The 27,250-nt window shown below is 34.6% G+C and overlaps 2 protein-coding genes across 5 annotated transcripts; one reads left to right on the top strand and one right to left on the bottom strand.

The window, feature by feature from the left end:
* Window positions 1–24,217, top strand: LOC126773174 (unconventional myosin-IXAa-like). Of its 4 annotated transcripts, none has more exons than XM_050493893.1 (33): window positions 1–792; window positions 1,948–2,091; window positions 3,123–3,235; window positions 5,390–6,303; window positions 8,116–8,296; window positions 8,885–9,024; window positions 9,251–9,497; window positions 9,861–9,996; window positions 10,184–10,332; window positions 10,443–10,553; window positions 11,173–11,313; window positions 11,948–12,142; window positions 12,253–12,500; window positions 12,583–12,754; window positions 12,824–13,007; window positions 13,112–13,206; window positions 13,318–13,389; window positions 13,489–13,605; window positions 14,175–14,349; window positions 15,227–15,339; window positions 16,337–16,509; window positions 17,181–17,340; window positions 17,745–17,876; window positions 18,017–18,434; window positions 18,564–18,833; window positions 19,001–19,180; window positions 19,464–19,568; window positions 19,740–19,877; window positions 20,032–20,214; window positions 20,419–20,534; window positions 20,683–20,824; window positions 20,939–21,123; window positions 21,326–24,217. In XM_050493893.1, exons 1-33 carry the CDS (start codon window positions 757–759, stop codon window positions 21,471–21,473), a joined length of 6,033 nt encoding a protein of 2,010 aa, XP_050349850.1. In that variant the 5' UTR covers window positions 1–756; the 3' UTR covers window positions 21,474–24,217. The 4 variants fall into 4 exon arrangements, with proteins under 4 accessions (XP_050349850.1, XP_050349852.1, XP_050349851.1 ...); XM_050493895.1 differs by lacking the exon at window positions 11,173–11,313 and adding an exon at window positions 10,831–10,878; XM_050493894.1 differs by having other exon boundaries at window positions 19,019–19,180; window positions 21,326–24,216.
* Window positions 24,218–24,234: 17 nt separating this feature from the next.
* Window positions 24,235–27,090, bottom strand: LOC126773175 (uncharacterized). The gene is made up of 2 exons (XM_050493897.1): window positions 25,829–27,090; window positions 24,235–24,790 (listed from the first exon to the last, which is right to left on the bottom strand). Exons 1-2 carry the CDS (start codon window positions 26,905–26,907, stop codon window positions 24,250–24,252), a joined length of 1,620 nt encoding a protein of 539 aa, XP_050349854.1. The 5' UTR covers window positions 26,908–27,090; the 3' UTR covers window positions 24,235–24,249.
* Window positions 27,091–27,250: the final 160 nt, after the last annotated feature.

The raw sequence follows: 27,250 nt of genomic DNA, 5'->3' as shown, positions 1-27,250 counted from the left end.
AAATGGTGGTTCAATTTCTATAGAATATTTAGTAAATTGAAATAAGTTATAAAACTTCAAGAAGTCTGTCATACGTTGTACATGATTTTGAAGATAGTAATATTGTAATTGTGCATCTGGTGCGATTACGTGGTGCGTAAGCAAGAGTTGTGTATGACAAATAACAGGTTGTTGAATACACCGACTTCGTTGCGATTTTGTATAGTTACATTGTTCGTTTCAAATATTACTAAAGACTTGCAAAAGGAAGTGAAGAAATCGACATTTTTAATTAATAATTAAGTTGTGTGACAATGTCAATATGTTAAAAGAGCAACAAGCTGGGCGACTTCAATTTAATCAGCATGTGACCCACATCTGAGATTTCTCTTCCTTGTATATTGTTTTCAAACTAAAATCTCAATTTACACAAACCTACGCCACACCAGACAAAGTCAGGAATTCGCCCTAAACTCGTACAGAAGGAACTATATGGACCTCAGACATGACATTTTGTGATCTTGTCACGGTTGACTACAACCTGTGCAGCTCTCGGGGGGTCATATTCACAATCCAGGATTTCTAAAAACATCGTTTAACTCGACAATTACTCGTGTTATCTTAAAATTTTGTACAATTAAGAAGTAACAAATTAAATCCACCAATGTTATTAATAAAATTAAGTGAAGTTTAAAATACATTTAACGAAGTGTGTGGTGTACCAAAATGAAATTAAATTATTTACGAATGTATCAAGAGTGTGTACAATGAAGCAGGATGGCTCATGCTGAAAATCATAGATATATTGTGCAGGTCAGTTAAATTTACTTTTAGTTATTATTAGTCTTAACAGACTATTGTATCTGACATTATACATTCATTTTTCACAGAAAACACAGTATAAAAGCAAATATCGTATGTTTAAAATATAATTTCATACAAGCATTTTCTAAAAATAATTAATATATCATTGTAATATTATTATGAATTGGTGTTCTATTTGGCTGACTTTTACTGATAGTACACTTTTAAATTGACCTTTGTTCATCTTTTTATCACTACTTTGGAATGTGTTAACATATAAACAATAAATAATAATAAAGTTCTTTTAATTTAGCATACAAAACAAAATATTAAACTATAAACACTACACAGAATAATATAAGATATATAGGAAAGTCTATTAAATACAATATAATATACTATATATCAAATGATTAAAACAATATGCACATTTAAAACTTTTATTGTCACCAAGAACTCAAAAAAAAAAATAATTAAATTCTTAGTAAAATGTGCTTTATCACACATTTTATATAACTATTTTTGAATTAAATTCTACACTAAAATGCTGGAAATATAAATAAGGCAGAATCTCACCTCATCTGAGACCTGAGCTTTACACAAACATATATTATATATATATATTCAATCTTTATTAATAAATTACATTAATATGTAAATTTTGAAAATATTTCATTTTCTATACAGATTTATTTTACAAATAATTAAAAAAACTTTATACATTCATAAACAAAAGCATATTCATATAAAATATCACTATATAAGTTTCTAGAATAATATATTTCAATATAGTGTTGTCTAAATATAGTATTATTTCATATTTTAAAAGTTACTGTGATTCTTAAATGTTAGTAGACATTATTTTTGGCCTTGTAGCTGGAGCTTATGAATGAAGCCAAAGATTGTTGTTTCAAACACATGCAAACACTATTGAGTTTTCATGTGCTTAATTTGTGTTTTTAATTCATCTTGTATGTGTCTCGAAGGATATACTGATAATATAGCTAATTTAAACCTGATGCATGTAATGCATAAGGAAGTCTTTGCCCACAAGGGGAACATACCCTGTTTACTTGATTTTTATTTAAAAAAAAAATTCATATAAACTTCCTACTACAGTTAAATTTAAATCACTAGAGTTCAATGTTAAAAATGTTGTTCTAGGTATTTGTAGGAGCACTTTCTGCACAATATGAGGCCTTGTCAGTAGAAGCCTCTAAGCAAACAAGCTCTGAAGAGATAGTTTGCTGCATTGCTGATAAGCTCAACTTAAATGATGGATCGGGAGGTCCTTATGAATTGGCGGAGGTATGTACAGATGTTTGGAATAGCTCCTTAATAAAGCACTGATTGTGATTAGTTCAGACTGGTGCATCTAAATCTTGCAAGCATATCATTTAACTTCATTGCCCCCAAACAATTGTAAGTTACATGATGCAGTCTTAATACCATCTAGGAATTATCTGCCGCTGACTTTTGTGCTAAGAGGAAGTTGGCAAATGATTTAAAAAAATATTATGTGTGTATATTTTATAACAAAACAAAATCATATCACATAGGACCTTTTTGGTGTGATTTCTGATTATTGAATAATTAATGCATTTTTGAAATGCTAGAAGTTGTTTTCATATATGTTTATTCTGTAAAATGAATTTTAGTGTTGTGATGATCGTAAATGGTCTCTCTTATATTTTGTAACCAAACAAGGTTAGAAGTCTGCTTCGGGAAAATTGTTGTAATTTATTTATAAAATAGAATTAAATATTATAACAAAAACCAAAAACAATGTAACAAATATAATTAAATACAAAATGTGACCTTCATAAAAATCTATTAGTGATGTTTTTATTCAAAAAGTTCATATGAATGTTTTACTAGGAACAATAGTAATACAATCTCAGCGTAAGACAAGATTAGTCACTGATGATAAATACGTTCAATTAATTTTTTGCTGCATTACTTGAAGCTATTTGTGTGAATTCCACACTAACATAACTTCCTAACAGATGTTTTGATAAAATATTTTATTTTTCTATTAATGTTTAACAAATAATGGATATCTAAATTAAATTAAGCTATTTGTGTAAAGAAATCGCATTATTTTTTCTATCGGCGTACGTATTTGTTTCTGTAACTCTATCCTTAAATATTAATATATTATATACTACTCATTCATTTATTTGAATATTTTTTTCTTTAATATAAATAAAATTACAGCGAAATAAGCTTAAACAATATATCGTTAATTAATGAGTTCTTTATTTATTATTCATACATCTGTGATATAGTTTTTTATATGTATTATTTCTAATTGATGTAATTATTGTATAAAAAATTAGGTGGTGGGAGACATGGTCAGCGGAGAATGTAAGGAAAGGCGACTCGGACCGAACGAGTCGCCGGTCGCCGTAATGATGTTGTGGCCTAACAACAATTCCGGCCAATACTACAGGTATACATAATGCTATATCACTAATAATCTAGAAGCTTTAGAAGACTAGAAATATTTATAAAGATGTCTTTCGTGAACGTGTTTATATAATTTCTGATGGCATGAAAATATTCCTCGTTCTATAACTAGAGCATCTGCCGGCACGTTGGCATTTATTTCCAGTGATGCTTTGAAAACAAACATCGGCCCGGCGACGATGACTGACATGCCTCACAAAGGACTGACTAATATTCTTTAATCACAAAAATGTCAAGAGAAAGATTATTCACATTTGTTATATTCTATTTATTTGGAATTTTCGATTACGTGTCCTATGGCTCAGTACGAATAGAATACGGTAGACATCTAGTCGATATCATGCTGGTTTTCATACTTCCTTCCGAAAAAAATGTGACTCATCGAGCGTGAAAGACAAAAATAATTGAATACAAAAACATTTAGTTGTTAAACGATTGCAGAACAAAATTACAAACGTTCGGAATGTTATAAATGTATCCTATCATAAATATTTTCCTCTACGACTTAATTAGCAACAATGCATAGTAGCCGGTCCGCTATGTAATTATCGAAGTACAGCGTTACAGGTATAACCTTGCTAACATATTTATTTACATTCAATATGTGAATGGTATCTTTACCTATAATAGACTCGAACACGATATTACCTAGGTTTTCTCACTCGCTTTGTTTCTACGTGTATCTGGCGTTGAATAATTATATAATCGTGAATAAGAATTTTTATTAAGAGGAAAAGCTTAAAAAGATTATTTTTAAATTAAACCTCTTTTTACCTTATTATTTATTTATACAAGCGAGCTATCGCTTCGTACTTCGTCATTTACTGTACTAAATTAAGCCTTATTAATTGTGTCATTTTTTTAATATATAATACAGGAAAGATTTTTGAAAATTTAACACTTAAGTTCGTGATAAAATGGGAACGAAAGTTCGTGTAAGAATCGTTACTTTAACCACCAATTTATGAATAAGAATTACATTCTGAATTATGACGCAAGCGCAGCCGCGGTTAAAGCTCTAGGACCTCATGAAAGTGAAATATACTTATTATTATATTTCACGTTTTAATTTATTTATTATTGGTGTCATTGCCTTATAGTAATTTTAATTGTTGTGAATCCCTTAAATAATCTTCTTTACGTCTTAATATTAATTAGCTGTTCACTTGCATTTAAAATGGTTTTCCGGGAAATAAAAAACTAAACACTATTATTGGGAATTTTGACGTACGACAATTTATAAAAGGTAATAAAGCGGAAACCTGATTTTAAAAAATTATTATTGTTCTTACGATAAATATAGATTGTCAGCAACAGAAAACTGCACAAAATTAATTAATAAAAAAGAATATCACGTAATTTATTTTAAAAACTCAGCACATTTATAGACGCTCCGCCCTGACTGAAATTTTAAATAGTCAGGTTAAGTGAAGCCCTCTTTCGGACATAATTCTCTAATTTCGAATTTTATTTTCGTACATACCTATGGCATATTACCTTCGAATGATTTTTTTCATCTTCCAATACAATAAACTATAAGTTTACGACAATTTTCGATGTTCACTTACTTGATATACGTAATATGTAACCGTGCCATAATATTTTCTGCTTCATTAAATTATCCTGTCACTGAGCAACTGTTTGTAGACTACAATGCTCTTTATAATAATTATATATACAGTGGTTCATATATAATTATTTGCGTCTATTTTAATTATTGTAATTTTACTCTCGTTTCCTTAATATTAATTTAAAATGTATATTTGTGCATAGTCAATTGTGTTTGATAGTGGTTTGTTTTGATTATTTCATAATATCTGCTATTACGAACTACTGCCTTTACTAAATAGCGTATTTGAAATTGATTTAATGAAGGGCCGCATTACGACAGTGGTTAGGGATATTGTTGGTGCGCGTGAGTCACTCTTCCTGCCGCCGCCGCGGCGTGATAACAACCATCCTGCCAATCAAAATCAAACTGAAATTTTTGCTACTCGCAGTAAACATGAACTCTGAAAGTGCCTTTTGGTAAATTTATAATATTCGACATTTTAAAAATAACACATATGTAAAATCTTACGTCCGTATATTGTTTTTGTATGTGTGTGAATAGTTTATGTCAATGTTGTTTGTGCAGGTTCTATCTGCGAGAAAAGATTCCCGACGAACCATGGATGGAAAACTTCTCAGTGGACCCGCAACTCATAAAGGACTACTTCCAGAGGTTTCTCTATCAGCCGAAGGATCGAGAGTATCCCGACTTGTGCCAGCTGCCGGAATTGAACGAACAGACCCTCCTGGATAACTTGAGGGCTCGATTCGCGGCTGGATATATCTACACATATGTGGGATCTATATTAATAGCCCTCAATCCCTTTAAGTTCTATCCTATTTACAACCCAAAATACGTTAAGCTGTATCAAAATAAGCGGATAGGCTCGAGCCTTCCTCCTCACATCTTCGCAGTTGCTGACGCGGCGTACCACTGTATGCTGCGAGAGCGAACGAATCAATGTATAGTCATAAGTGGCGAAAGCGGTTCAGGGAAAACAGAGAGTACAAATTTTCTTCTCCATCATCTCACCGCGCTCAGTCAGAAGGGATCTCATGGAAGTGGCGTGGAACAAACTATATTGAGTGCAGGACCAGTGCTAGAGGCTTTCGGTAACGCGAAAACCGCACATAACAATAACTCCAGTCGATTTGGCAAATTTATACAAGTAAATTATAAGGAAAATGGAATGGTTCACGGTGCTGTTGTGCAGAAATATCTTCTGGAGAAATCCCGAATATGTAGTCAAGGTCGAAACGAAAGAAACTATCATGTGTTTTACTATCTGTTGGCGGGGGCTTCTGAACAAGAAAAGGAACAGTTACACCTGCTCAGTGTGGACAAATACAATTATTTATCAAAAACTGGTTGTAGTGTAGTGCCTGGTGTCGATGAACAGTATGAATTCTCACGGCTGAAACAATCCATGGACATGGTTGGTTTCACACTGGACAAGCAGCGGCGATTGTTTGCTGTTCTCTCTGCGGTACTCCTTTTAGGTAAGTGATAAACCTGGTCAGTCTTACTCGTACTCATTGGTTATTTCAACACCGATTTCTGTCTTTCTGTCATTTTGATTTTATATTTGAAAAAAGAATACAGGTTTGTTTAACTAATCACATTAATCCACTTTTAAGAGCATAGCTAGAAATCTATAAATTAAAACTATGTATTCAAAATATTGTATAGTTAAATAATTTTCGTTTCATTTGTCTATGTATATTATTATCAAATAAATGATATAATTTTATCATAAAATGTATGATAAGTACTTGTGAAAGTTTGCAAATTGCTAATCCAAAGTTATGATAAGATACAAAATATACTATCAGACAGTTAATTGACCCTTTACTGATAATTTTATGATAACTAAAAAATTATGCATTTTTTTTTTAAATTTTGGCCATTATAATCACCATTATATTAGAACTTATACTACAAAGGGTATATAAAAAACTATATTTTTTTTTTTACGAATGGTGTTATTGTTTTTTAATGATACATAAATTATTTATGTGAGGACAAGGCAATAAATTAAAAACCAAAATTTACAAAATGCAGACAATTATCCTTCTTTCTATTATAAATAGTGGTTTTGAGAAAATATATGGATTGTGTTGATTTTAAATGCATTGAAAAAATAAAGCCCTTTGCAGCTGAACTTCAGTTCAGAAATAGAAATAAATAATTAAAACATATTTCATTTCTGATAATGTTTTCCTTAATTGTAAGAAACGGAGAAGAATCAAAGTTAAATTGATTACAGATTCTTTGTAATACATGTACATATGTTTATTTGTCCTAAATTGTTTGTTTGTTATTTCTCATCATAACTTAATGTGTTTTTTTATTGTAAATTTACAAATGAAATGAAGTACTATATTATTGTAAGTTTATTTAAATTTAGTTGTAACGAATTTAATTGAAAATTTATTCTCATTAATTAAATATATGTAGTCAATATAAAACATTTTTATGGGTGTTTTATAGAATAGGAAGGCTTACGAGCATATGGGCCACCTGATGGTAAATGTCACTAACGCCCATAGACATTGGCATTGTAAGAAATGTTAACCATTGTTTACATCACCAATGCGCCACCAACCTTGGGAACTAAGATGTTATGTCCCTTATGCCTGTAATTACACTGGCTCACTCACCATTCAAACCGGAACACAACAATACCAAGTACTGCTGTTTTGCGGTAGAATATCTGATGAGTGGGTGGTACCTACCCAGATGAGCTTGCACAAAGCTCTACCACCAGTGATACTACATTAAACTTCACAACATAAACTTAATCATTGCATACAGCAATTGCTCAAAAGTTGCTGTATTATAACACAGGAGTTGAACTCCAAATGAATAGCATATCAAGAAATCAGAATCAGAATGTATGAAGTGTTTTAAAAACTATGATTGATTAAAGTTTTTATTACTAGACGAGCCGGTTGGCGTGGTTGGTAGATACTTGCCTTTCACGCCAAAGGTTGTGGGTTCGATTCCCACCCAGGGCAGACATTTGTGTGCATAAACATGCCTGTTTGTCCTGAGTCTGTGTGTAATTATCTATATAAGTATGTATTTACAAAAGAAAAGTAGTATATGTAGTATCAGTTGTCTGGTTTCCATAGCACAAGCTTTGTACAAGCTTAATTTGGGATCAGATGGCCGTGTGTGAATAATGTCCCAGGATATTATTATTCTTATATTACTAGTTTAAACATCAATAATAAAATATAAAATATATAAAATACATAAAATTAAGAATAAATAAGAACAATATTCCAATTTTATTATTTTTTAAACAGGCAATGTAGAGTTTCAACCACAAAGGAAGTCATATCATCACGACGAAGCGGTGGGTGTGCGGAATCCAGAAGTGGTATCACTCATATCATCACTTTTACGAGTCAAACAAGAAACTTTACTAGCAGCGCTCACATCCAAACGCGCCAGAGCCTCTGGGGAAACACTTGTCATTAATTATAGGTATGTATGACGGGTCACATCCTGTTAACTTCTTAGTACCGTCAAACGGCGTCCTGACCTGTTAATGATCTTTTTCCACCGCACTGCTCTACGCTGTTTCATGAAATGTTACAGAAAATATATTATTTTATTGTCTATGGTAAAATTATACTACTCTTACCAGTATATACATGTTAGCGGTTCTTTTAATCGCTCATTCTAATGTTTTGGACATTCTCAGCAAGTTCTTTTATTTCGGTATTCTATTAGTACAAAAGTAAATAAGACGTATTGACTGTCAATATTTAAAAAATAGCCAATGTTTCTTATAATTTCAAACATCTACTGGCTATCAACTGTCTGACCTCTTCAAATTAAAACGGTTTTAAAAAACTACAGAACAACGGTTCGGCTCTTGTGTCAGGGACCACGTGCCTCAACATTAAAAAGAAGAAAAATATATATTATTTATAATTTGTAAAGTATTACAACCTTATCCCTCTGCTTAATCATTTTATTCTCTTAATTTTATTATATTAAATTTGTAGTTTATGTAAAAGCAACAGCAATATTGAAATGTCGACGATAACGTTTTATTTTGCCTTCTAGGTTGCCAGAAGCGATTGCCACCAGAGATGCGATGGCTAAATGTCTGTATGGTGCTCTGTTCGACTGGATAGTGATGCAGGTCAATCATGCGTTGCTTTCAAAAAAAGATACGCTCAGAGACCACCAAGGACATAGTATAGGTGACACTAGTGTTTTTATTAAAAAAATAACATTTACTATAAAATAATCTAAGAATAAGCAACAGGAAAAAAGTCAGGATTTGTCCTCATTAGGGAGCAAAATATGAAACATAACCCGCTAAATGCTTCAATCAATATTTCAAAATTTATTGCCACGTTAATTTCTGTTCTTTTTTCGGAATTGTAACCATTATTATATAATAAACAATTACAATAAACATTCCAGGCGTCCTCGACATATTCGGCTTCGAGGACTTTGGTCCGAGCAACAGCTTTGAGCAGCTCTGCATCAATTACGCGAACGAGCACCTGCAGTACTACTTCAACCAGCACGTGTTCAAGTACGAGCAGGAGGAGTACCGCCGGGAGGGCATCCGCTGGACAGACATCGGCTTCTCCGACAACACGGGCTGTCTGCAGCTCATAGAGGGCAAGCCAGGCGGCCTTCTGTGTCTGCTGGACGACCAGTGCAAGTGAGTTTACTTAGTCTTAGTACCTGACTGGATGACTCCCGTACGCACAAGTGGGAAGTGCGAGATTGCTCTTGTTAACCCGAGGAAAGTTCCGTCGAAACACGAACAGAGTTCGGTACGGGAGACAGCGGATTGCGTAGGTTGTAACGAAAACTTCCGAAGATTTCCCCAGTATTTGTTTTGACTACACACATTTGACCTCTCCTGCGTTAGTCCTTAGGATTGACCGCCGTGGCCAGAATTCTAATAGGACATTGATTTTATTTATTACTAGCTAATCGAATAAAAATAAACAAAATATAATCAAAATGTTACATTACTACAACGTGTAAGTGCTAAAGGTTTTATTTTTGGTTTTTTTAGTTTCCCGTGGGCAACAAACGAGACACTCCTGCAAAAATTTAATTCTGTGCATGAAGACAATCCCTTTTACGAGAAACCACAGCGACGAGAGCCCGCATTCGTAGTTCGACATTACGCAGGGAGGGTTAAATATCAGGTAGGCTTCGCATTAAACCTTTATTTCATTGTATCTTAAATCTCATTCTTAAGTAACATCTTTCACACCTAGGCCTTTCTTACATCTTGAGAAGGCTTAGAACTAATTGTACCACATGCGGTGGGTGAATCGAAAGCAGGTTGGTGGATTAAGATGTTTGATATAATTTTTTTTTTTAATTTTTCAGGTGACAGCAATGCGCGAGAAGAACTTAGACTTAATGCGACAAGACATAGTAAGCGTTCTTAAGAATTCTTCCTTGGCATTTGTCCGAGAATTAGTGGGTGTAGATCCAGTTGCTGTCTTCCGGTGGGCTATTGTACGAGCTTTCTTTAGGTAAATACGTATTTTGTTATTTCTATTTCAATATAATATATAGTAACGGTTACGTTAGTGTAATTTAAATAATAAAAGTATAATTCGTTAATGCGTTCTATTTACTGCAGGGGGTATTTTGCCTTCTTAGAAGCTGGGAGAAGACATCGGGTAAACAGAGTCGAGGGTGCGTCTAGGGTACAGCGGGCATCGATACATGCGCCGAATGACAGTATTATCAGGTGAGTCTCGCAGTGGATGTTAAATTGTACCCTACGTCTTACGTGATTGTTTCGAAATTGCATCAATAGTAAAATTAAATTGCCTGTCAACAGTTACAGTTACTACAGTTAACAGAATTAAGTGTAAAAATATGTTCCATTAACATGAACGAGGCATGAAAATGTTATATATATTGATATTCCCAAATTGTTTAATTATACCTCGAATTACATATGTTACATAATATAAGCTTTGCTAATACTGTAATGTGACGTAATAAAATGTCTTGTTGCTCAGCCAACTGGTGACAGTATCGTCAATCAATCTTGCAATCAACCGCATTGCGTAAGTCACCGTTTATGGCATGCTTTCAGTTCTATGTGCACTTTACGCATGGATATTGATGTTTTTTTTATTTTTCTCTCGACTTATCATCCTTAATATTACGTTCACGAGGCCGTGTTTAGATGTATTTTAAACTGATCGTTAGTAGAGCACATAAAGTACACACGCCTACACGAGCCCACATCTAAGCACGGCCGGCCGCCCGCCGCGCCATCCGACAGCCCGCCCGCGCCGGTTTACTTGACTTTTGTTTTGTTTCCGTGGATGCCTTGTTTCCTCCGCCACCCGCGTCAGGGCGGGCAAGGCGCGGGCCGATAGCAAGCAGCGCGTCGCGGGCAAACCTTACAGGATCGCGGAGACGCGCACGCGCCGCCTCGAGCGCGACGAGCGCTTCGACGACGCCGACGTGCTGCAGCGCGCCAGCCTCATCGTCATGTACGTGCGCACGCTTGCCGCTTGCCCGCGCCGACCTCTCCCGCAGCTCTACTCTACACTCTCTCTTTCTCTCTCTCCGCTCTCTTTCCCTCTCCCGCTCGCTCTTACGTTCATCAAACAAATCTCGGAAGTAGGATGGAGTTACTCGAAGAAAGAAATCGTTTATACTTTTGGGTGGATTTTGTTTTAATTTTTTCATTAAGTATATTAATCATCATTCATATGTGTGCATGTTGATAGTTACTTAGTGTAATCGAGAAGCTTATCTTAGTCCCATCGAAAGAAGAAAAACCGATAATTCTTTTTGTTTTTCTTTTGATTTTTAAGTGATTTTGTTTGATGAATTTTGGCAAATTTATTGGGTTGATCGGTTACGGTGATGGTCCTTTTGTTTATAACTTTCTTTGCACTTTTTTAATAATTGGATTTACAGGGAACTCGTTTTTATGATTTAGTATTTTTTTATTCTTTTATAAGATGTTATACACAATTATTATGTATTATCAAATTGGTGTTCTTTGTCTAATAGCTTATATAAATTAGCAGGGTTATATTAGCAGCATGAATGTTTTATTTTTGGTAAAGGGAGTCCTCCGCCGTATATTAAAAATTCTGAAAGTCTGTCGATCGACAGGAAAAACAAATCGTTTCGACCGCGAGATCGCGCGAAGAAGGGCCTAAAGAACCTGCAGAGCGTGAAGACGCTGGCGGGCCGCACGGCCGCGCCCGCCGGCAAGCGCAAGCAGCCGCTCACCGTGGCCGCGCAGTTCCAGCACTCGCTCGCCGCGCTCATGGAGACCCTCAACCAAGCCAACCCCTTCTTCATCAGGTAACTTCACTAGACGGCCACAAGGCGTCAATCGATCGAGCTGAAATTGAAACAAAGGTACACAATATGTCTGAGTTAACGAATACTAAGTCTCATATCTTGTTACATAGGTGTATTAAATCGAACAGTGACAAAGTGCCAAATGTATTCGACGAGGAGACAGTGCAACGACAACTGCGCTACACTGGCATGTTGGAGACTGTTCGGATCAGACAGGCGGGTTACAACGTGCGGCTCACATACGAGGAGTTTATTCAATTGTACAGAATACTTCTGCCCAAAGGATTGCTAAGCTCTCAGACGGACGTCCGACACTTTCTGGCTACATTAAATTTGGATAGGGATAATTATCAATTAGGTAAACTATTTTATATATCATACTTATCACTAGTTTATGATCCACAATGTCGAAATGCACGTGACAATGCCGAATGTTTCAGGTGCAACGAAGATTTTTATGCGCGAGAGTGAGCAGACAAAGCTGGAATACCGGTTACATCAGCAAATTATGGCTTCAATTATTACCATCCAACGTTGGTTTCGAGCCGTGCTGGAGCGACGACGCTTCCTCGCGCTGCGGCGCGCCTCCGTCGTCATCCAGGGATACTGCAGGTACGGGGCGCGCCCCGCCGCCCGCCGGCCGCCGTGCGAGCGCCCCACCGACCGCCGCTGTGCTTGCAGACAGTGGCTGGCGCTGCGGCAGGAGGCGGCGCGGCGCGTGCAGGCGTGGCAGCGCGGGCGGCGCGTGCGGCGCTGGTTCGTGCGCCTGCGCGCCGCGGCCGTGCTGTTCCAGGCGGCGGCGCGCGGCTGGCTGCTGCGCCGCTCGCTGCCCGCCCGCCGGCTGCCCGCCCGCCGGCTGCCCACGGTACCGCTCCTCCTATTCCGTGTCCACTAACGTGTGTGTGCGCAGGCAAAGTGTTGTGGGACACATCTGTATTTACGAGCTGCGGTTGCTATTTGTGTTGACAGCATGAGACTAAAGCGGCGCTCGTGCCGGAAACTGGCGTCTTCAAGAAGCGGCCGCCCAGTATTGAGCAATTGAAGAATATTATTGACATACAATTGTGAGTGCCCCGCCCCTTCTGTTGGTTTATCGTTGCAAATATAGAATTCTATACGAATCTTTTCATAAGTCATACTCGTATGTAGCGTAATGTTAATGAATATATTTACAGAGACATGCTTATACAAGAAGAGGCGGAGAAAACGAGACAGCTAAGAGCGACCCAATCACTGCCATTAGCAAGGTAAGACTTTAAAATGTTGTTTGTCTTAAAATATATTCTATAGTTTACATAAATATATATTTCATGCATTTTACTTTGAACAATGATTGTCATTTACAGCTTAGAGAAAAAACGAGATAATATATTGGAGAGCTCCAGCGTGCAGACATACAATAAAAGAAGAGTTTCCAAAACACAAAACATAACAGAACTTCCTCTTAAGCAATCGAATCCGAGGTTTGACAAAATATATATTTTATGTTCCCTTTCGATTTATATAAATAGATCCAAACCCAATCATATCTCAACAGAAAATATGTATCAGTCAAAGATAAGGTGGTTATTGTTTCTTTCTTAAGTTAAAAAAATAATAATCATTAAACTTACTGGTTTTAGAGCTTTGTGCAAGCTCGTCTGGGTAGGTTCCACCCACTCATCAGATATTCTACCGCAAAACACCAGTACTTGGTATTGTTGTGTACCGGTTTGAAGGGTGAGTGAGCCAGCGTAAAACAGGCACAAGGGACATAACATCTTAGTTCCCAAGGTTGGTGGCGCATTGGTGATGTAAGCGATGGATAACATTTCTTACAATGCCAATGTCTATGGGCGTTGGTGACCACTTACCATCAGGTGGCCCGTATGCTCGTCCGGTTTCCTATTCTATGTATAAAAAAAAAAACTTGTGAAGTAAAGAAGAGACAATATATAGTTAATTTTAAGTATTTTTAAGTCTGGTATCGTAAGGAATTCATGTGTTTATATAAAATACATTTTATATTGATGTAATTATTTTACGATTTCAGTCTGATTAGTCAAGAAACGAACGAATCGTCACCAGACGACAGCTGGAATGTAAACTCCAACAAATATCCACAAGGCATAGTCGCCTGGCCGAACAAAATTACAGCAGAAGACCTGGCCAATGAACTGCTCTGGCTCAGGATAGATCAGAACTATCTAATGGCCGAAAAAAACAAGGTAAAACTTGTCCGAACATTTGAAACAAATATTTTTTTATTTCATTTGATCCTTATCAAATCAAATTTTTTTAAGCAGGCTCATGCCCTTTTAAATCGTCCAGTTACAGTATTGAATTAAATGTAAAGCTACCACCGGTTCGGAATGTACATTCTACTGAGAAGAACCGGCAAGAAACTCTTTTTCTCCAGTTACTCATTACTTTTCGCACTTTTAATTACAAAGTCAATAAAATATAATGTAATTAATTAAAAAATTAATGTAGGCCTCTCCTACTTGGAAATCAATACTAACTCCACGCTTTTTTATATTAATAATAATAATATCCTGGGACATTATTCACACACGGCCATCTGATCCCAAATTAAGCTTGTACAAAGCTTGTACTATGGAAACCAGACAACTGATACTACATATACTACTTTTCTTTTGTAAATACATACTTATATAGATAATTACACACAGACTCAGGACAAACAGACATGTTTATGCACACATGTCTGTCCTGGGTGGGAATCAAACCCACAACCTTCGGCGTGAAAAGGCAAGTATCTACCAACCACGCCAACCGGCTCGTCAAATCCTATCCTTTATATAATCATTATTATCCTTTATATAATCATGTGATGAGTAATATGCCTTATTTAAGATAGTTTTTTTTTATATGAGTTTCAAATATATTAATAGGCAAAGTTAAAAATAACTATGAAATCGTATTATAGAAACGAATACCGGCCCCTAGGAAGAATTTATTGACTTTTCAAAGTCGAAAAGTAGGTGTTAGAAGTTTATCATGCTCGTTAAGTAGCAAACTATCGATGTAATATTTAAGTAGCTTATATAAAAGATACAAAATAAATGCCGTTTACATTCATAGATACGAGAACGGGAGTTGGCTGAGTCGATAGCTAGCAGTAGTGAGGAGTACCTTCGGCAGGTTGGCGACTGGAGTCCCGCTGAAAGTTCCGATACCACTAAAAGCGGATCGAGGTAAGTGAATAATGTATAATATAAATATACATTTTTGTTCAGGTAAACTCATCATAACAAAATTATTTTCAGAGACAATTTAAAATTCTTAGAATTAAGGAATATCCACTAAAATATTTATTATTATTATTAATCCTTTATTGCACACACTTTACAAACATTTAGTAACATATAATAGCAAGTAGAACATATGGTATGCAAAGGCAGTATATTTATTTATGAAATCACAATAAATTAAAAAATAATGTAGATTTGGTTGTTATTATACAATTCTTCTTATCCTGTTTTCGGGTCAGCGGAAGTGACATTGTTCAGAATAAGTCCTCTTAAACTAAGTCTATTTAAGGCTCAATTTGCAACTGGCTCTATTGATGGATATGTGTCATAAAATATTCTAATCTGCTTATACGACAACCGCGGATTGATAGCTAACTAACTAACCTAACCTATCCCATTTAATTTTTCTCCACTCAAAATGAATCGGTTATCTTAAATAATTCAAGATTTTTATTTGACGGCGCATCGACAATGGTAAGGAACGTCGTCTATAGACGGTAGCAACCACTTACCATGCTTACTGTATGCAATTATAGTAAAAAAAATATTTTGCATTATTCGTGAGCGTAATCTGTGTTGTTTGTTAACCTGAGAATCTTTAGGTTTACATAAGCGATTAATATTCAAAATAGGTTATTTCGAAATTGCTTAGCAGAATATTTAAATTAATCTTAAAAATCAGATTTTTACAGTAAGCATGGTTTTGCTACCGTCTATAGACGACGTTCCTTACCATTGTCAATGCGCCGTCACCCCCAGTAACTAAGATGTATTCTACCTATCTGCTCACTTACTTTATTATCCAAACACGTTTGTGCAAAAGTACTTTGTACAAAAGACACACATATTCAGTATTAGTATTACTCAATTTTATATGTTTATATTATTATATATTTTAAATGTGTTGTATAATTAATGTTTTATCGTGTTGCATGTTTAGACGGACATCGCCACAAGTGTACCAGCGCAGCTTGTCGAGCACGACGCTGGAGCCGCCCGTGCGGACTTTGCACAGCCTGCCGCCCGTGCGCCGGGACCCTCGGGACCAGCGGGAATCGCGGGACCACCGGGACTCTGTTCCGGCCATTCGAACTGAAAATAGCATTGAACCAAGTACATGTCTTATCAATTAGCGTTAATGTCTTATGTATTTAATACTTTTTTTAATAATCAAAGTTAATCTCAACTGGAATTTAAAATTCGAGTGTTTCCGAGTACATAATATTGATTTTAAAACTTCTTTTGAAAATTGCTTACATTACTTATTATTGACATTTATTAATTAACTGTAACCATAACTGATTTAACGATCGCTAATGTTGTAATTATTGTTTACAAGTAATAATATCATCAAGACACTTGTATAGTTATTTTCTTCCCTATTGTTACGGTGTTTACGATTGTTATTGTTTATATTATACTAATTACTACATATTCTAATGGCGATTCTATCGTTTACTATTTTTCCATATTCGTGGTTGATATTTGTTAGTAGGAAGTTAAACCGAAAGGATGTGCTCGTTTTCAGTTATATTAACTGAAATAACTTTCCATGATTATCAACTCGAGAAATTTGAGAACATTATAAGTGTTTTAGGTGTCACAGTGTGGTTTTTATTAATGAACTATTATAATGTTTTACTACCACTGGTGCTATATTACTTTGGTAAGTTACAAAAATCTAGCCTCGCAGTAAATACAACATTGTATTTTGAAAATAAAATACCGATCTATCACATACGAGCCATATATGAGCAAAGTAACGACGCGAGCGTTCCCCGCAGCGAGCGCGCCGCCCGCGCGCGCCGACGGCCCCCCCGCGCCGCCCGCGCCGCCCGCGCCCCCCGCGCGCGCCGCCCGCCGCTCCCCGCGCCGCCTGCCGCCCGACGCCGCGCCGCTCTCCGCGCTGCCCGCGCTGCCCGCCGACCACTTGGACATTAAACGGTAATTATTTACTAAACCGCATCGACAAAGTAACACTAGCATTATAAAACAATTTAAAAATAAAGGAATACAAAAAAAATAACTACACTGAGCATTGTAATCATTCTCACACTTCATTTTAATGCTTGAAAGTTCTCACTTCTCACACGCTCACTACGTCTTTTATATACGAAAGGAAATCACTACGGCAAAGGAATTTATCAATAATGTTTCGCTCATTGGTCCATTTCAGGATCAGAAACAGATACAATGAAATTAAATATTAAATTATATTCAATTCCAACGAATACTATTGCTGCAAAACCTTACACACAAAACATGTAGGTGGTAAATCTTAAATGTTAATCTATGAGGAGAACGATGCAGTAGGTCGTAAGTCGTAACGGCCCGAATGCCCCTTGCAGCTGCGCGTCGGAGGCGGCGGGCGGCGACGCGCTGCGCCGGCGCAACTCCGACCCCGCGCCCGAGCCGCGCGCGCCCGCGCCCGACTACATCGGACACACCGGCAACGGGCTCTTCGGGATCGCCGGCCACAGGTTGCTTTGTCGCTTATGTTGATTCTCGCGTACAGGCACAAACGTTCCCGCGCCTACTCAAATAGAAACTCAGTGGTGTTGCTTGAATTTCTGTACTTATATAGAATTGAATATACAAAATATATTAAATCATTTCCCAGGTTTCGTAAAGGTACAAGATTCGCTAAAGGCGACAAATGCGTGTATTGTCATCAAGCGATCGATGCGTTCATTACTCAAGGACAACGATGTATCGACTGCAAACAGCTTTATCATACAAAGTGTATACAGAATAAGGGAGTGATCACCATGCCCTGTCCCAGCCCCGTCACAGTTGCGTCCAGAGGACGGCATAAAAACAGAAAGAGAATTATGCCAAATAAAGATTCCCCGTACAGCTTAACGACGGACCACTCCAAGGGCCCCGTTAGTTCTAATTTTAATTTGACCGGTACTTCTGAGTTTATGGATAGAACGGACAAAATCATATCAGACGCCACGGAATTACAAGCAATGCAAAATTTCATCACAAAGAAGATATATCTTATGGAGTCGTCAGAAAGTGAAAAACAGTCGGAAGTAAGTATATCTAATATTTATACAATTTTTTATTTATTTTATAGAGTACTAGACGCTACCATAGTAACATAGGTTATAATTTACTAAATAAAAATACAATAAGGAATATTCTCCTGTTTTTTGTAATAGGTGGACAGGGTATTCAAACACGCATTAAGAGAGTTCAAAGACAATCTAGTGGCCACCTACAGCGTTGTAGAAACACGAGGCTCAGCACTTAAGTACAAAGATTTAATTGGTAATTTCCTTCACGTGATGGAAACGGTTTGTGCCCGAGAAGGTTCAACGCTTTCAATTACGATGGGAGTTAATGCCTTCAGGGGTTTTATGGACGAGTTTATGAGCCAACACGAAACCGATAAGGCCAGGACGAAGAGAAAAAAGGACAAGAAAAGAAAAGTAAGTGTAAGATGTGTTTTAACATACTTTTGTTATTAATATTAACAAATTTCTGTTGGATCAGAAATAAACAATAATGAAACGTAATGATTAATCAAACGTAGTTTTATATAGTTTGAAACTAATACTGGTAAATTAGTGCATGCAATACTTATTCGTTTGGTTAGTTGTCCTTTCGATTCCAGGTGGACGATCCGATACAGTACAAGGGGCACACTTTCATCTTATCCATGATTAACATCCCCACGGAATGCGAGATCTGTAAAACGTTCTTCATGTGGCCTATCGAGCGTTCTCTGATTTGCCAGACCTGCAAGCTTGCTTCACATAAGAAGTGCTATATGAAGGTAAAAATTTACAATAATAATAATAATTAGATTTTCAAGTACCTAAACTAAGTACTGTCCATTAATGTTATTAAAAAAAAAACATTTCAAAGCACACCAAGACAAAATAGTTACAGTAAAAAGAAATTAAACAAAATAATATGTGATGTGTTGGCCATATCGATAATGTTTGTGTGATGCGTTCGAGCTAAATATAAGTTTAGATAAATATAAACATACGAATTGAATTAATTAATAATAATATATCATCGGGGATACAAAATGAGTGGTGCATGTCACGCAGGTGTCGACGCAATGTCGCAAGGACTCGGTGACTCCGTCGGCCTCCATCGTCGGCGCCGTGGACGCGGGCGGCCGCGAACAGTTCGGCGTGCTCAAACGTGGAAAGGTACTAATCGTTCAAACTCAGTTATTTAGATGATTTTCTTTTGTTCAATTGTTATTTTTGTAACAACGAAATATAAAATATCTCCATAACATTTTCCAAGAAATTATATATTTTTTGCAGTTTTATCATTATTAGTCTGAAATTACATTATTTATATTCAACATTTTTCAGGTCTTTGGCATTCCTTTAAGCGAGTTGCCTACTGGGGAAGGAAACATACCGATCGTTGTCGACAGACTCATCACAACCATTGAAATGACTGGATTGTACACTGAAGGTCTTTACAGAAAGAGTGGGCTTAGTTCGAAGGTACATACATTAAAAATGTATTTAAATATAAGCAATCAGAGCAAACAAATTAGTATACTATATAGTTAAAAAATATATTTTCAAATATTGTTTTGTTTGTTTAGTTTTAGAAAATAAATTTATTAATATGGAATGTGTTGTCTCGTGCGTTCAGGTGCGTGAGCTGCGACGCCTACTGGACGAGCGGCCGGAGGAGGGCGTGGAGCGACTAGACGCGTACGCGGTACACGTGCGCGCCTCCGTGCTTAAAACATTCTTCCGTGAATTACCCGAACCGTTGCTTACTTTCGACCTCTACGACGATTTAATTCTTGCCGCAGAGATCTCTGACCCACAGGTACTTTTAAAAATACGTACTAGTAACTATTTTACATACTTATACCAGTGAATTTGCACAATAGCAAATTTATTATTAATTGTTATAAAAAGTTATAATTATTTTACTTTTTAAACCGTAACTTCCGATGAACTCGTGGTAACACAAACATAATTCCATGAATTAAAACATTCTTATAATAGTATATATAATTTTTTTTTCCAGGAACGAGTGTCCAGTATTTTTACAATATTAAAAAAGCTACCTAAACCAAATTATGATTTAGTTGAGAGACTAATATTTCACCTGGCAAGGGTAGCATTAGGAGAAAATCACAATAGGTAAGTAAAATTATACTGTCTAGCATCATCAATTCCAATGGAAGCTATAAAAAAATCATAACAAACGTCAGTAATAAGTGTATTTATTTGACCAAACCTTAAATATTTCTATATATGTATAGAAGTTATAAATTACCTATTATTACAGAATGGGTCCCAACGCGCTAGCTATCGTATTCGCTCCGTGTATCCTGCGCACGCACAAGGTGCAGCCAGCACAGGATTCTCTACATGACATCGCACGACAAACCGCCTGCCTCGAAGCCATCCTCATCGATAAAATAAGCAATGTAAGTTTAACTACATATATAAAATTGTTTTGTTTTTTTTTTAACATAAAGTATATTTTAAATTTTTACAAAACTTATTCGTTTTTTAAAAAACATATATGTGAACTTTTGCAGACTCGCGGCACGTTGGAAGATATCGCGACTTTGGATAAAGCTTGCGAGACGGCGTCTAATCGACTGACTATAATCCGCGCGCGAAGTCTCGCGCCGCGTCAGGAAGAGCAAATCCTCGAGGGACACATACACGAAATCGAAAAAGAGAAAAGGAATCTTACCTTCAACCTGCCCACACTTATTAGGTATGCTCCCTACCCTATGCTCGTTAATTACCGTGATTTTAAGTAAAATCATCTTCAAACCAAACAAAACCAAGTAATAATTAAAACTATAAATAGTTTTTAAGAGCTCTAGGAACCTATTAAGAAACTAAACTTCAAATATTCGGATTACATACAAATTCCACAATAGTTGGCCTTACATTTTTTAATTTAATCAATTCAGGGCGACATCAGACGACGATTTGCTATCAACTACAGACCACGACGGCGAGTTTGGCAGCACCGATGACGTCAGCACGGGTGCCTCCTCGCTGCGCTCACAACGACTCCTGCATCGCCAGCTCTCATCAGACGACCCCATCATGGTGTAAACAAAGGCAATTTTGGCAAACACCAAAGGATATTTATGACGCATTCATTGTTAAACTCCTGGTCTGTTTTTGTTAGCATGATCATTAACCAATAATGACATTCATGTTTTCGCAAGGCAAGAAGAAACAACACTTAAATTTATAGTATTGATATCTTGCCATTTTAACAGAATTTATTATATATAACTGATAAATAAATTACAGTTTATTTTTTAAAATGTTACAAAAATACTTTGGAAATAGAACAAATAAGTAGTTAAAAATGCCTTTTGTAAACATAATTATATAAAATTTGTTACTCATTAAAATATATTAAATTCTTAGCGACTTTAAAACTAGATAAATAAATAATAATTAGAACCTAAATGATTTACACTTCATATAATGTCGAAGATTACTTTTAAAAACCGTAAATGACAATCACGCAAATGATCTAAGAAAAGAAACAAAACAAGCATTCAAACCATAAAATCATTCCAATGTCAGCGTTTATATTTATAGTATAATATTGTATGTTCAATAAATAAATATTTAATATTTCTATTTTACATAATAACAAAAAAAAATACTTTGTTATACTTCTAAAAAGGTACATTTTTAAGCATTTATTTTAATTATAATATTTCAAGAATTTTTAATCAAATATATTGACGTTAAGTTTTAAAAGCCTGTTAAGAATTGGTTGAGTTTGTTAAAGAAAAAATGGCAATTTCTATTATAAAAATTTGAATCTTTGATTCAAATATGGTTTTAATGTACAAAGAATGGTTATAAAAATGTTTTATCCTATTTGATCTAACTTCAAAATTGTATTTAATTCAAAAAAATCGAAGTATAGAAATACATTGATTGTTATGAATGTTCATATTAAATGTCATCATTCGGTGTGTTGTTGACTTCAAAAGTTTTAAATATTATAGGCCACTTATAATGGCGGGCTTTGATCGTGCAGTTGCAATACAAGTTTATAGAATTTTACAAAAATATTTTAATAACATAACTAAAAACATTTGTTTATGGTGCATTTTAATTATTTTAAACTTTCTGGTTGTTTTCATAATGAACCATTCAATCAGATTATACCAATCTAATAATCTAGATATCAAGGTATTGTGATAAATAAAATGATTTTCTAGAAATTAATAAAAAAAGAAAAGCTTAGATTACTTACTTAAAATAATTTACTAGTAGAGGCTTAAGAGAATGTCTGCCAACTTAAAAGTTGCAATTAAAATAAGATCCCATGTAACGATAAAAAGAAAATACTATTTTTTTGAGAGACATCAAAAAGTATTCCATGAAAGCTAGTGTGTGTACAGTTTTTCTATAATATTAAATGTTAGGAACATTTAATATTAATTTCATGCATGGTATATCTGTTAGTGTTATAGATTGTACCTTGCTTATATTATATTTGTTTCATAATCTAAAAGACTGTCTATTGTTAAGCTATTGAATTTAAATATTGTTAAGTCACAAAAGTTTTATCTGCTTTTAATTAGTTACTATATTTATACTTACTATTCAAACAACGAATATCTCTGTGAAATGTAACTTTATCTACTAAAGCATACTTGTAGCATTAAGTTTATATCAAGATATTGTTTAATTTGAAAACTCACAACAAAACATATAGGTTATTATAGTAGTCATTTTTATACTTGTATTATTTGAATCTCACAATTAATTTAACCTTTGTACATTTTATCAGGTATACAAACAAATTGATAATGCTACTTAATTTGAAATATGTTGCAAAGGTGCCGAACAATTTTCTCATATCTCAAAAAGAAATATTAATATTTTATTGGGGGTTGTGTCGCAGTACTTTACTGTACTTTCTGTGCCTTCAACTTATTTGCTTTCAGCAAGCAGCAGTTCAAGTCTATAAGCGTTTACATGATGTTATATTTTACTAAATGTTAACTATCCTATCATATGTATATTACAGAGTTTTAGAGTTAAGTATCGGTTAACCACTTACTGCTTAAATCTCTACAACATTATTTTATATATAATATACCTTTGAAATATTTTATTCTGGATCCATACAAACTTATTGCTTATATTGTATGTTGTAGATTTTTGATAATTGTGACTCCATTTTAGGATAATTAAATTACAAGTCCATGTAGATAAAAAAATCCTTGTAAAGTTTATGTAAATAATTATTAGCCTTACAATTTAGTTACTACTATACTTTTATTATACATATTATACAAATTTATCTTAAGTTGATTAACACTTAGGGTATTTTGTGATTCATGGTGTTTTTAAATTGGAATTGGTGCCTAAATTGATTTGTTAAACACAAACGCGCTTTATTTGCTTAAATTGAGAGTTTGTATGTAAATGTTAAATCATATAACTAATTACAGTGATTTTTTTGTCTTGGAAGTTATTAAGAGTCAAGAAGAGTTAAATTCTCAAACAAATTTTTGATAAGATATTAATTTGATATTTTATAATTTGTTTAAAATAAAAAAAAAATGAGGCAGTGATTTAATACAGTAAATGTTACATTAATTAAACTTGTATTTTTTAAGGACCAATATACTTTCACATGATTTTTTGTCTCTTCATAGACTGCAAAGATATTTCCTTGAATCTAATGTGGTAATAATTTGTAATATATTAATGATATGTATATTAATCAATTTGTGTTAAGGGTCCTGTAATAAGTCAATATAATGATTTTAATAAAATGTAACCAAAATATTAAAGTGTATACAAAATATGATAAAAAAAAATAAACAATTGCTGTGGATAAAAATGTTTATTTACTAGTGATTTCCATGAATTCTTCCGGCTGGTTTAATTGCCATGGCAACTGCCCTATAGGACATGTGGACCACGAATGATTTTTAGAAGAACTTTGCCAAATGCCATATATCTGATCACATTCTTCTATAGAATTTTCATGCGTAGTATTGACATCTATCATTTCATCGTCATTAATAATAATAGTTGATGAATCTGCATCATCTGTAGTCTTTAGATCTTCTACTGTGTAGATCTTTGGAGGTACCGCTGAAAACTTCTCCGGAGAAGCAACTACCTCGGCCAGTTTACATATTTTGCGTATGATAGAAATTGGTAGACAAGGTTGTACTAAATAAAGTAAATCTTTAATGAAATATGTAAGATTAGGATTGTAAGTTGATATTATTGGCTGAATAAAAGTAATGTTTGTTAAGTTTTTAGGTACAGGTTTATGCAAATCTAAAAGTAAAGACTTTTTCTTATTTGGAAACCAGTGATAGAACAAAGAATTTATTTCTTTTTTATTCTTTAAGCTCACATGTTTAGTTTCTGTCCTGAAATAGAAGATACTTTTATTAAACTATTTTTTTATATACTTTTACATATAATAGAGATTAAAACTATTTATCAGTGGATATATTTGAAATATTTCATTTTCAGGAGTATATTCCAAAACAAGGATGTATATGATATATGTTTATGGGTGTTTCTTTGAAAAACGGAAACTGACAATGCTCAGCAAAAAACATGCTTTTAAAGCTTGATTTTGTTATTTGTTAATATTCTATGTGATAATAACCTTACCAATCTAAAATTCGTCTATAAACGACAAGAACCTGTGGCGCAATATTATTATAGTGAACACTCAATGTTTGTCCCGGAATATGTTATTCCGGGACAAACACGGCCGTTCAGAACATCTAGCTGCCGAGCATGCCGTTAATCATGCTCGGCAGCGACAGAACTCCGCCAACTACAGCCACCAGGGAATGCTTTTGAGGCCCCATGCAGCACACACTGTAAGGGTGTGGTGCGCCATGTCCAGTGGCACACATTTTGTCATAAACACCACCTACACCTTCCTGCACCTGGTTTGGGAAATAGTTCCCCAACCAGGCGCAGGAGTAGCTCTAGCGGTAGTGTTTCCGTCGTGGAGTTACCAGTCCCCTGAAAAATAACGAATTTACGCGTTTCCCCCCCATGAGGTGGGGGTATGTTGGACTCAACGGCGATGAAGGCATGGGAATACCCACTAAAAAACCATCGGTAGGAGTTATCAATCCCCTGGATAGGCCGTCAGTTTTGGCTATAAATTGCAAAATAGTGGTAATCAAAGAATCATTTGTCGCATCTGAACTTTCACGTAATTTATATTTAAAATTCATTATAATCATTTAAAAAAAAAAATTGTGCAGGACAGATTTTGCATACAATTTTTCCATTTACAGAGAAACACCCATTATATGTTATACAATATTATAAAATTGTTTTGATTACATTTTCAAAATTTGTGCAAATATTTTCAAATTGATATAAAACTTTTACAACATTGTATCATTTAGTATTATTACTATTTATACATTTTTACTTACTCATATATTTTTTCCATAAACAGTTGGTTTTTCTTCAAAGCTTTTAATATAACTGATATCCATTGTGAAGCAAGTTTACGTCTTCTATTAATGGTTTCATCAGAGTATGTATATTTTATTAACTCTAATACAAAGTCTTGTAATAAATCATTTGTATGTAGAAAATTTAGCAGTCCTTCAAAACACTGCACATATTGATTACAGAGTGATTTTGAACAATCAAGATTATAATTATCTAATAAGCTGTGAAGTTCCAATGATAAAAACAAAGATTCATTAGACATCAACACTCTATTGACATAGTTTGAAACTGAATCATTATTAAGGAGTTTCTTAGTTTTTGAATTCATAGTCTCAACTAGAAAATTTATAGAAATTAACTTCAAATTGTTAAAATCTATACTATCATTGAACAAATCTTTAGCATCATTTATTAATGACTCTCGGAGTGTAGCATCTTTAATTTCAGATATAAATTTTATATTGCATTTAGAATGAGAACATATGCTTAAAGAAATGCAAAAATTAATAAGGATCGATATTTTATCCTGTATATAACCACCATCCTGTAATTTTCCAATTACTAAATTATCAATACATTGTTTATGCATATCCCAATAATTGTTTTGTAGCCATTGTATACTTGTAAGAGTAGCCTCTCTCAACAAATTTAGAGGAGGAAGTCTATCACTGTGTGCAGTATCATGCCGCAATTCTATAATCCAATCTGGGATGCCCGAATTCTTGGCAGCTTGATATAATGTAAGACCTTTAGCTGTTTCTTTATCAAGCATATGATTAACAAAACGCATCAGTGCAGATGAATATGCTAAGCGTATTAAATGGTCACTACATATTTCTATGTTTTTATTATTTAAATCTTGAACGTGAACTTCAAGCAAAGTCAGTGTTGATTCTATGCCGGAAGGTAAAGAGGGACACCTGGCTTTCCAAATTAATAAATGATCTAGTGCTATTTGTCTTGAAGTAAGTGTCGACGTTTGTGCATATATTTTGTCATAAACATCCTGCCACTCTTTAATGTTATACCACGGAACTACTTGGAAGGCAGCAAACATTTTTGATTTTTTATAACCTTTTTATTAATCTCTTTATTATTCTCAAATCTTAATAACCAACAACTACAAGTCAATGTATATTGACAATTTGACAAATGACATTTGAAAATTGACAGTTACAGTTTTTGTTTCCATAAGAATAAATATAACAAACGGCCAAACACTAATCGAGCTAAGCTAGTATCCGACACAGTGATTCGATAATTGAAATGACATAACCATACACGGGATTGGAAAATTGATACTTCTGGACATGGACACGTGGATGGTGGTGGTATGGTTTAATAAAATTGCTTTCTTTTTTAGATGATTTATAGTACGGACACGCTGAATAATTTTATGT

This window comes from Nymphalis io, chromosome 14 (assembly GCF_905147045.1).
Source record: "Nymphalis io chromosome 14, ilAglIoxx1.1, whole genome shotgun sequence".
Taxonomy (NCBI): Eukaryota; Metazoa; Arthropoda; class Insecta; order Lepidoptera; family Nymphalidae; genus Nymphalis; species Nymphalis io.
The sequence above is the reverse complement of the archived record's forward strand: the minus strand, read 5'-3'. Positions and strand labels throughout refer to the sequence as shown.

Coding starts and splice junctions, on each gene's coding strand:
- LOC126773174 (XM_050493893.1), top strand. CDS start 757: ATGGCTCATGCTGAAAATCATAGATATATTGTGCAG. Junction 2,092..3,122: donor GTCCTTATGAATTGGCGGAG/GTATGTACAGAT, acceptor ATAAAAAATTAG/GTGGTGGGAGACATGGTCAG. Junction 13,606..14,174: donor CTTAAGCAATCGAATCCGAG/GTTTGACAAAAT, acceptor TTACGATTTCAG/TCTGATTAGTCAAGAAACGA.
- LOC126773175 (XM_050493897.1), bottom strand. CDS start 26,907: ATGTTTGCTGCCTTCCAAGTAGTTCCGTGGTATAACATTAAAGAGTGG. Junction 24,791..25,828: donor TTTATGGAAAAAATATATGA/GTAAGTAAAAAT, acceptor CTTCTATTTCAG/GACAGAAACTAAACATGTGA.